This window comes from Dunckerocampus dactyliophorus, chromosome 4 (genome assembly GCF_027744805.1).
Source record: "Dunckerocampus dactyliophorus isolate RoL2022-P2 chromosome 4, RoL_Ddac_1.1, whole genome shotgun sequence".
Lineage (NCBI taxonomy): Eukaryota > Metazoa > Chordata > Actinopteri > Syngnathiformes > Syngnathidae > Dunckerocampus > Dunckerocampus dactyliophorus.
The window spans coordinates 21760918-21772955 of record NC_072822.1 but is presented as its reverse complement, the minus strand read 5'-3'; the positions used below and the strand labels follow the sequence as shown (position 1 = coordinate 21772955).

The window sequence follows — 12038 nt, the reverse complement described above, 5'->3', positions numbered from 1 at the left end:
AGGGCACATATAGACAAACAACCATTCACACTCACATTCATACCTACGGACAATTTAGAGTCGCCAATTAACCTAACATGCATGTTTTTGGAATGTGGGAGGAAACCAGAGTACCCGGAGAAAACCCACCCACGCACGGGGAGAACATGCAAACTCCACACAGAGATGCCCAACGGAGATTCGAACCCAGATCTTCCCGATCTACTGACTGTGTGGCCAACATGCTAACCAATGAATCAATCATGAATAAAATATATGATTGATGAACTATTGTCTTTGTCACCAGTCACACCAAATGGATGTTGTGCTCAGATAGCTTAGCATATCTTGGTTTACACTGGACTGGTTCTAGAATCTTTTAATGTACAAAATGTATCAAAGTGGACCCCTGCAACCCTTCATTTTTCTGTATGCAGCCCTCGTTGGAAAAAGTTCGGACACCCCGTGTATCTGCTGTATATTACATGGCAGCACTGACGGCACCACTGGCAAATCCGTGCTCATAACTGTATACAAAATGAACTTTTGCAGACTGTCTACTGTCTATCCGCTGGGTGACATTGGGATGATCTACATTAACATCGTTTAGCAAAGGTGAATTCACCTCCTGATCTTGCTTAATGAGGTTGGAACAGGTTAATTGTGCTACATATCAAAGAAGTGTGATGTGTCGCCTGTGTCTTTGCTCTCGCAGCCTTCTGTTAGCAGCAGTTATAGATAGCGGTTATCACCTCTCTGAAGATGATTGCATTGTAAATTCCCCGCAGCAGCCACTGATGTGCGCGCACTCAGTTAATTTTGGATGTTTTCGCACAAAAGAGGAGATGCCGTCGATAGAGTGATCATGAAAGTGCTTTTTTTTATAAACCGATACAGTCTGCCTGAGCAGTCACAAAGGAACACCTTTGTGGGTAGTAGATTGGACTTAGATTGACTCGTGCCGTGGTTTTCATCAAGAAAATTGACATAAGTATTGGGACACCTTGCAATACACTTAAAATATGGATTTTGTCCGGCTGTATAATACTGTACAGCTTCTGCAATACTTTTAAGTTTAAATATTTATCCAGAAGAACATTTGAAAGGAGGTCATTGGCTCGTCATCTCTGGTTGAGTTTCATGGGCTTGAGGACACCATTCTTTGCCAGTTCTTCCACACCACACTTTATGGAGCATGCTTTGAGTCATGCTGGAATAGAGCATACCCTTTTTCAAAAGGTTCCCACAAAGTTGGAATTGTCCAAATATATACAGTACATTGATAACATTTAAATATAGATAGAAGGAAAGAATAACATTTAGGAGGAACTAAGGGGAAATAATCATTCATTCTCAGCCAAGTTTTGATACAAGTTTTGATACATGATTGCTTGCTGATTTTGTATTTCAGGATGAGTTCTCTTTGTGGACACAAGGGGTCGCTGATATCACACGGTTGTATTCCATGTAAGGTCAAAGCAGAAAGAGCCCTGTGTGGAAGAATAAACAAGATATTAGCACAAAATTCACCCTCCCTCATCTCCTAAATTGTATTCCTTCAGGCTGTAGGAGGATTTAAATTTTTGCATACGTCATCTTCTCCTGATGTCCGAGGCTATCAGCATCACACTTAAGTGGAAATAGTCATCAGAATATCTAAGAGGATGACTGCATTCATCATCCCTTCAACTTTATCATCAATAATAAATGGGAGAACCAGATAATTAGCAGGCTTTTGCTCTCTCTTTGTTGCATGTTTGTCCCATGAAAATATTTGACTTGAAAAAAGTGTTGCCATCACCACTTCTTCTCATTACAATTGGAACTGTGTTACTCTAGTAAATACGTGCAACGGCAGACCATGAAAGTGCACGTGTGACAGACAGAGAGCAAACGCGAGAGATCTTTGACCTTTAACAAACGGAAGTTAAGAAATCGGTCCTTTTTGATGAAAGAATCACTGAACCATTTTGAGCTACATAGCCGAGTTCAGTGGTTCTCACCCTTTTTTCAGTCAAGTACCCCCAATCCCCCAATGGAATATTTAATTTCAGCCAAGTACACCCCAAACAGAGAAAAGCATTTTTGGTTGAAAAAAAGATGTAAAACACAGCACTGGACCAACATTACTTGCATGCATTTTTTTCTGATTTAAATTGTACTTTTTACATTGTGTCCGTCTCAGTTGCAATAAACATACTATAAAAGTACTGCGCTTTATATAGCTTTGTCAGGAATTACTCAGTTATACTTATTTTCCCCCACTGTATAATTTTTTTTCACCCATTTGAGAACCAGTGCCAGGACAGTCATAAATAAGTGCAGTAGTGCTCTATTGTTGTGCAGATCTATACTAATGTATCCTATTCAGAGCTGGCTGACCCATTCGGCAATAGGGGTGGGGGGTGGGGGGAGGGGCGTATCACTGTATATTAAAAATAATTATTGCTATTAAAAGAAGACTGCACTTTTTTGCAATTTTGCCCACCATCCACAATCCTTGTGTGAGACATGAACACGTGTATTTCTCTTTTCAGTGCGTTCCAAAGATATAAAAACAGATAAAAAGACACAGCTCCTTACATTAATGCACGTAATGGGAAACACTTATTCGGCCTATAAAACCTTCTGGAAAGGGCTCTGAAAAAAGAGTTCCATTTGCATCTAATGTGACGTGCATATTAAACAAGCTACAGTGACATTGTTATTAACATTGTTACGCCGATCGAACTACGCTACTGGCGCATTGTCACTTCTCCATAACACATGGCTAGCTACCAGCTGGATAGCGACCAGCTTCACCACACACTCGCCTGCAGCGCCGTCACTCACAGTGCCTCAGACCACTACCAAAAAGGTAAGGCTACATCTTGGAGCTCGCCACTGGTGTAAAAAAAGTGCAGTTGTCCTTTAAGTCTTAAATTGGGTAGGCCCGGCTCTGACCCTATGGAGCCAATTGTAGGACTCCAAGGTAACTCTGTACTTCTGTTGCTCCAAAAAGCTACATGAATGTAGCTGCATTGTAATGTCAAGTGTAAGAAAGTAGAAGACAATAAGCCCGGCTTCTTCCTACTCCTTTTTGGGCACATTTAATTGTGCAAGTGTGACCATGTGATGTACTTCAATGTAACTTTGTTAAGCATGTTTGAAATCAACATATGAACCGTATTTTTTTCTTAAAGTAGAAGGCATATGGTTTGGTAATATCATTTTGTGCACAGTGGCCTCGTGGTTAGTATGTTGGCCACACAGTCAGGAGATCGGGAAGAGCTGGGTTCAAATCTCCGCATGCGCATCTCTGTGTGGAGTTTGCATGTTCTCCCCGTGCGTGCGTGGGTTTTCTCCGGGCACTCCAGTTTCCTCCCACATTCCAAAAATATGCATGTTAAATTCATTGGAGAGTCTAAATTGTCCATAGGTATGAATGTGATTGTGAATAACTGTTTGTCTGTATGTACCCTGTGATTGGCTGGCGACCAGTCCAGGGTGTACCCTGCGGGAAGGCAGCTGGGATAGGCTCCAGCATACCCTAGTGAGGATAAGCGGCATAGAAAATGGATGGATGGGGTTTTCTAACAGGAAATGCCTTTTAATATTGCTTATATACACATATAAAACCGGTGATTTTGAATCATGGGGCACACACTTACCTGAAAGAAACTTAGGGAGTTTTGCCTGTGTGTATGCGCGTGTTTGAGGGTGTGAGAGAGCGATAGAGAGAGAGGGAGACAGAGAAAGAGAGAGAGAGTGAGTTGCGTATCCCTCCATCTGCGCGCCACACGATCACTGAGCACAGAGAAGGTTGAACAAGCAACTCCTACCGCGCACCAAGAGTGAAGGCGTCCTTTTTTCTTCATTCCCGACGGAGGAGGATTAAAACTTCCCGTTATGTGTTGTTTCTCCTCCAAGTAACGATACCAGTGCGCAGGTCGACTCCCATCCCGCAAGAACTGCTTTTTTCCCCCACATTTGAGCACAGATTAATATGCTCTTCATCCATTTAATTCACAGCATTGCGCCTTCCCTCAGAAACCATGGGTAAGTCAACGAGATTTTTTTGTTTTGCCTCAACTCTGTTTTTTTTTTTTTATTACATCTTAACACATTCTTTCAACTATTTCACTGGGATTTACGTCCATATTCAGCAAGACTGCTATTTATTTCATGATGTTGTACTCCATCTTTCCCATAAGCCACCTCAAAATAGTTAATGTCAGGCTGCTAAATTCTTCATGAAGCAGCACATCTTGCACATCACACGTTTTTCTCACTTCATCATCCTGTGTTTGAAGAATAAAGAAATTGACCTCTTTACTTATTTAAATGTCTTTGAGCAAAAATTTTCTAAAAGCAATGCGGTGTTTTGATTGCTTGTGCCCCACTTTACGCCCAAACAGGTTCTGTGATGTTGGACTGGAGGTTTTCATGTGTTCTGGTGCAGGCAGCTGTTTGGCTGCTGCTCAGCAAGGGGGAGAGGACGTGCCCTGCAAGTTGTCGCTGCGAAGGCAAGCTCGTCTACTGCGAATCTGGCATTTTCCGAGACATCCCAGAAAACATCACCACAGGATGCCAAGGTCTCTCCCTGCGTTATAACAACCTGCTGCTTCTGACGCCATACCAGTTTGCACATCTCAATCAGCTTGTCTGGCTCTACCTGGACCACAATTCCATCAGTGCTGTGGATGTTTTAGCCTTCCACGGCGTCAGGAGGCTCAAAGAACTCATTCTCAGCTCTAACAAGATAACCGTCCTGCAGAACAACACATTCAGTGCCATCCCAAACCTGCGAAATCTGGATTTATCCTACAACAAGCTTCAGTCCCTGCAGCCAGGACATTTGTTTGGCCTGCGCAAGCTCCAGAATCTACACCTTCGATCTAATGGATTGAAGCAAATTGTTGTCCGTACCTTTCTGGAATGCCGTAGCCTGGAGTTCCTGGATTTGGGTTACAACCGCCTGCGGAGCCTCACCCGAACAACCTTTTTAGGACTCTTTAGGCTGAAAGAGCTTCATTTGGAGCACAATCAATTTTCAAGGATTAATTTCTACATTTTCCCACGCCTCACCAATCTGCAGGCTCTTTATTTGCAATGGAACCGCATCCGAGCCATCAGTCAAGGCGTACCGTGGACCTGGCTTAAATTGCAGAAACTGGACCTTTCAGGGAATGACATCCAAACATTGGACCCCATGGTTTTCCAGTCCATGCCAAACTTACAAACGCTCAATCTGGAATCCAACAAACTGAGGAGCGTGCCCGTGGAAGCCGTGGCAGCGTGGTCTTCAGTGTCCACCATCAGCCTGGCTGGGAACTCCTGGGACTGTAGGCCGAGCATCTGCCCGCTTATGGGATGGCTTAGAACTTTGAGGGATGCCAAGGACATAAGCATGATATGCAGCAGTCCCAAATCTGTGCAAGGAGAGAGGGTTGTGGATGTAGTGGCCAACCACTCCACCTGTGTGGACATGTCTCATGTGTTTTCCACAACTGCTCTTGTTATATTGACTTCAACCCCCTTTGAAAAGAACAGACCTCACCTTCCCCTCCCGGGTGTCACCCAACTGTCCCATAGTGAGCCACCAGTGCAGACGTCACCACCTTCAGCCTTCTGGCCTAATAAGACAGACATAGAGACAGTAAAACCCACAACCACGAGCTCCTCATCACCGCCCTCTCCGGAACCTTCTACCTCGTCCTTCCCTGAGATACCATTTGAGCATATGGCTTTCCATAAAATCATTGCAGGCAGCGTAGCCCTCTTTTTGTCAGTATCATTGATCCTCCTGGTTATTTATGTCTCATGGAGGCACTACCCTAACACCATGAAGCAGTTGCAGGAGCACTCTGTCAAACATAAGCGCAGGAAAAAAGGCCGGAAGCAGGAGCAGGACCTTAATTCTCAGTTGCAAGAGTACTATCTGAGCTACCATTCAAACTCTGAGACCATGGATTCGCTGGTGAACGAGACAAGACCGTGCACATGCACTATATCAGGATCAATAGAATGTGAAGTATGAGAGCTCTGCTCCTGGGACTAGATGTGACAGCTTTTTCATTAGATAAGTGATTTTATAAGAAACGGCTTCATGGGATGGTCCACTGCACTGACAGAAGTGTTTGCGTCAAATATAGTGTAACTATGTGGACAGAGCAAGGAGATATTTTAGGAAAGACCTCATTAGCGCCATGACTGACATGAGAGCAGTGGCAGTGTCAGCCAGGTTACCTGTGGATGACCCAAACTGACCAGAAGTCAGCTCTGTACATAGCTTGACCCTTTGTTAATCACCTGTATCATTATAACACATGTAAACCAACAGAGACATTTTTTACTACTTACATTGTGTTACTTACTTAACCTGTAAAGTATTTACTGTGTGGGTGCATCGTTGAGAGTAGAAATATGTACAGTGTGTGTATGTGCGTGTGTGTGTTTGGGAAGGGAGGGGGGCAGAGCGCGTGTGCCAAGCGGATGAGTTAATAATTTGAAGAATTACAGGCTGATAACAATTGGCACGGTTATTCTTTTAAATATTTCTCATACTAGTGCAACTTTTACCAGCATCATTATCATATCAATTTGGGAAACAAACATGTGTCGCTCTTGCATGGTCTCACCCACTTTATGAATGATTCCCATTCTGTCTTACTTAGATTGTTTGTTTTAAATCTGCATTTTCAATCACTCTGGGTTTGAATAAAAGCTCAGACTGTAAGTTTTAAAAAAAAATTACATATGGTCGTTAACCAACACATTACGATCACTTGCACAATCTAAGACCTAAGCTCCAATACAAGAGCTGTCTCTTTAAAATGATAATATTGCATAGTATTGATAAACACTGTTAATTAACAATATGTATATATATGGAGAGAGTAACAGTATGAGAAACGGTAAATTATAACTACAATAATGCACATATTGTGAAATCAATAGTGTTTCCCACAAGACTGCGGTCCATTCCTGACATCTTAATTGCATAATTGGCCATGTCGCATGTGCATGTAATATTTATGAATGCTATAGGAGACAACAAGTGAGAACAAAACATGAAAAGCAGAACAAATGTTTAGAAATACAAATTCACTTTTTCTTTCACTTCTTTTTAATGTCACAAGCAAGATGGAGCCACCTGTGAGTCTCCAAAAGTGTCCAATAAGACCCGAAAAAGTCACCAGGTTTGTCTCTAAATATAGCGACACTGATCCCTCCTGCTACATCTTCTTATTCCCTGGCAGAGCAGGTGCGTATGAGGTGTGGTAAGACGCAGAGTTACAATGACGATCTACTGTACTGAGTTGGAACCACAAGCTATATAGACAGTTCCATTATAATGTGCTTATGAGGAAGGACGTGTCAAGTGTGCACTATAACGCTGCATTCAAACATGAGCATTGTCATCTTTGAAAAAAAGACACATAAAGATACAATTCTTGCGTTCATGTGCAAGTGATCCTAATGTTTTGGTGTATTTGTCATGCTATTGATAATACTGAGCTTCCTTTTCTTATACTTATACATCATTTGTGTAAAGACGTAACAAATGTGGTTACTAGGCATTGTGTGTGATGATAACTTTGAAATTTAAAAAAAGTGCTGATGATGAAAATGTTTACTGGTGACAATATTGATTTTGTAAAGGAAAGGAAATAGCCTCAAATTTTGCACTTGCATTTAACGGGACGGCTACATCTGTCCCCTCCTGGCTGTAATATCATTGATAAGAGTATCAATGAAATGTGGCTCTCACACACAGCGTTATTATTGCTGGAGTTTAGAAATGAACATGTGTGTAAAGACTGGAGTCCACCTAGACAATGTTATACATAAAAAAAAAGTCAAAGTGGAAGAAATGATATTTGAGGCAGGGCTCCAGGAGGATTGTGGCTGCTCGGAGTCAAGTCAGAAGATATTATCTATCTTTATCTGTCATTTTGCCGGGCTGTACTTCCATCTCCGTTCATGCTCATTGTTTCCTTGAACGCCTGTCGATAACCTGCACCGGGGGACGTGTGGGCATGTGTTGAGTCAAGCAGGATTAACTGATGCTCTAGCTTATACTGTAAAACATATCAAAACGGTTCTTTGATTTCTGGTGCACTGCCATGCACTTTATTCCTCATTTTTGCTTCCTGTAAGTTTAAGGTATAAAGTTTCTGACTTGTCCGAATGTTTGATTTATGATGCAGTCTAATTGATATCTGCAGCATTACTGTTGTGTTTTTAAATTTATGACAAATTCCTTTGAAGGACCAAAGGGGAAAAAGACAGAACAGAACAGTACAAATGATTTGTTGATCCAGGTTTGACAGATATTGTAATTACTGATTGATTAGTCATATAGTGACTGATGAAAAGCAATTCCCTGTATTTTGAAATGTTTTGGTGCGCCGTGTAGCCCAGAGAAGAATGCTGATGAGAGCGTTGTGGTCTTGCAGATCATTATCGGGGTATTTGTTTGGGTGAAATATTACAGCAGTGCACGGTATTGACTTAGCAACAACAATGCACAAACAGTGCACAAATACAACCACGCTCCACCTGCTAATTCGGACGGCAACAACTCTATATGCTGCCACATTCCTGAAATGGAGTTGATGAAAATATCCTAGTGTGGACAGCACAAACAAGCAGATGACGAGGGCCAAAAACAGAATTGCAAATATCCTGCCGGCAAACATCCAGCTATATGATTGGTTTTCTTCATGTTCCTGTAAAGTCTGTGTAGACTGTGAAGGGTCAGCTCTCTTGGCAGGCGTGAAATTCTGATTTACATCTGTCACTGCACGCACTTTTTCGAACATAACACGAATGCAATGTTCTCCTCATGTTTGCCAAAGGTTGCAGCCTAATTTAGAAGGTATCAGAGCAACATTGATGGCACTTTTTATGTTTTTTTTTTGTTCGTGCTATTGCTTCATTTTCCATTACATGAGGTTAAAGAAATCAATAGATTGCCATTTAAGATTTTTTTCAGCAACTTTGTAGGGCTTTCCATTTGTTTGTGTTTCATGGTAATGTGCTGATATTGTACACTGCATCCCTAAGATTGTCCCCATTTCACACAATAGCAGTTCAACTGACACTGTGGAAATATGGTGGTAGATGACCACAATGTATCCCCCTGGACCTCAAATTGTTCTCAAAGTGACATTTTCATCAGCTTTCAAAAATAAAGTTTGTAACAGCTTTCATGCCTAATGTTTTTTTTTTGTTATTTGCATATGTCATGTCGGATTAGCATGGTTAGCATGTTGGTCACACAGTCATAGTCAGGAGATGGAGAAGACCTGGGTTCGAATCTCCGTTGGGCATCTCTGTGTGGAGTTTGCATGTTCTCCCCGTGTGTGCGTGGGTTTTCTACGGGTACTCCGGTTTCCTCCCACATTCCAAAAACATGCATGTTAGGTTAATTGGCAACTCTAAATTGTCCATAGGTATGAATGTGAGTGTGAATGGTTGTTTGTCTACATGTGCGTTGTGATTGGCTGGCGACCAGTCCAGGGTGTACCCCGCCTGTCACCCTGGAACCCTAATGAGGAGAAGCGTCATATAAAATGGATGGATGAATTACAACTATGTATAATATACCTTTCACATTTCAGCAATCATTTTTGTTACAGCATATGTTCTCAAGGGACAATAATAATGTATAATAATAATGTATAGCAGTATAAATTTGCTCTCCACTGAAAATGAACACAAATCAGTGATTCCCAACTACCTATGGACAATTTTAGACAGGTTCTGTGGACAGGTCAGGTGAGTAGGGAGGTGGCTCCAGCACGACGATGTTCTTCTTGGCCAGGAAGTGTCGGATGCCCTGGGCATAGTTAGCAGCCACGAGTTGTCCTGCCACAATTTTCGCCTCATCTCGCGAACTGAACAAAGCAAACGCTGCAGGATCTCGCTGAAGATGACAATGACAATATCAAAGAGTGCGATCAACATCAACAGTCCTGGAACTTTTCTGACACACCTTGTACATGTTGTCACTTGTTATAAAAGAGCGGTTGCCTTCTTTTTACACTTAAAGGTCTTTTTGCACTTCTTTAAGAATGAGGTGCATCTATGCCTTAAATTACCTTCACATTGGTGTTAAAGTACACGGTGGTTTGTTGTTTTTACGTCCTTAGATGAACATTGATTAACTTCTTATAAGTCAACACGCAGTCTGAATAGCTGGCAACGCAAGTGAGTACACGTCATAGTTAACAAATTATGCCCCAAGTTCCACTCTGTGAGCACTGCTTTAATCCTCTAGGGCGTGGATGTTAGACCTTGCACTTGAAGATGTCCCACAGGCTCTCAATTGTTGCGGTCTGGAGGAGACATACTCCATCACCTTCACCTTCAATTTCCTCAGCAAGCCACTTGGTGGTGTTTTGGGGCTTGTTGCCAAGCGGTAAAACCGCCATGTGACCCAAGGGAAGTTTTCCATACCTGTCAATATTTGCATAAACACTGGAAATGGTATGGAGAAAATAAGGGAAAATGAGGGGAAATAATGGAAATTCTGATCTTCCACAGTAATTTACACCAGGACCAACCTCCCCCCATCCTCCCGACACAAGAAAATGTTTTTGGGGGTAGGGACTGGTGCAAAGACCTGCTTGCGTACTGTGGTGCAACCGTGTTATTTTACTGCCGTGCTTCTTTAACTTTGAAGGCCTGACAGGATGTAATAAGCCAATGTTGCCTGCGTGTTGCCAAGTCAACTGGAAGCTGTGCTGCTTCAGCAGAACTGGGGAGGATTTTTTATTTTTCATGAAAGTTATCCATCCATCTATTTTCTATGCCGCTTATCCTCATTAGGGTATGCTGGAGCCTATCCCAGCTGACTTTGGGCGAGAGGCGGGGTACACCGTGGACTGGTCGCCAGCCAATCGCAGGGCACATATAGACAAACAACCATTCACATTCACATTCATACCTATGGACAAAGGTTTCCCAAGCTCATGGGGGTCATCAGAGGACCCGTTTTGAAGACGTGGACGACATCAAGATGGTCATGACAACAAAGCTACAGAAGATTCCTGAAGAATCCTTCCAGGAGTGCATGAAGGCTTGGCAGAGAAGGCTGGGACTGTGCAATAGACTCCACGGGGATTACTTTGAAGGGAAAAACTTGTTGTTTGGATTTGAAACATATCTTTTGTGACACCAGTCATGGAAGTTTTCTGCAACACAATGCATTTTGATACTGTAGTCCTACTGCTTTGAAAAGGATCGTATTTCAAATACCATCTTGTGTATATTCTTATTATTTTCACAAGTTCTTCACTTTACCCTCTGTGTTGAAGCTGGTCATTCTTTTGGAATAATTAGTTTAAAAGAAAACAGCATAAAGCATCATTTTAGAAGGTACTGTGTCTTTTTAGCTGACTTGAATACTCGCAAACAAGTGTTTTTTTTTTTTCAATACTGGCTACCACTACCATAATGAGAGGCAAATTAGTCCTAGGTTGTCAGTCATGAGTTACATGGTGGTCAGCATGCTGAACAGCTCAAGTGGTGGATTTTCGGATTTTCCATGGGGAGCAGATGCTGGTGACACAATGCACATTACCACGAGCTACGACATTTTATACCTAATTTATGACAAACATTGTCAACTGATGGTGGAGGTAGGTATATTATTATATATATATATATATATTGTATATTATTATTATCCAGAAAATGGGAACATGTTGTAAATGAAAATAAGCTGTCGGTGCACACAAATCTCCCAATTGGAATGCAGCTATTATTTTTAGGATCTGTCAACTCTCCTCAGGAGAGAAGGTCACTTATAATGTCATGGCTTGGTTCAAGCAATAATAACTGCTTAAAGGTTTGTTGGAGAACAGCTCCATTTCCAAATGAGAAACTAATTGCTGCTAGTAATGTCAGAGAGACATCTTCATTCATAGCTGGAAATCAACACACGCAGATACGACATTGCTGACATTGTTGCAAAGCTAAACAAACCATCTCTAGCTCCTGACTTGCTTGTCATTTATCTCATCCTTGTGTGATCTTCTCCATTATACCTGAATAAAACATTTTTCCAG

The 12038-nt window shown here is 41.9% G+C and overlaps 1 protein-coding gene across 1 annotated transcript; it reads left to right on the top strand.

Annotated features, from left to right (window-relative positions):
• The first annotated feature begins 3716 nt into the window (after window positions 1-3716).
• lrrtm4l2 (leucine rich repeat transmembrane neuronal 4 like 2) lies at window positions 3717-9165 on the top strand. Its single transcript, XM_054774464.1, has 2 exons — window positions 3717-4017; window positions 4377-9165. The coding sequence occupies exons 1-2, from the start codon at window positions 4014-4016 to the stop codon at window positions 5996-5998; spliced, it is 1626 nt and encodes a 541-aa protein (XP_054630439.1). The 5' UTR covers window positions 3717-4013; the 3' UTR covers window positions 5999-9165.
• The last annotated feature ends 2873 nt before the right edge of the window (window positions 9166-12038 follow it).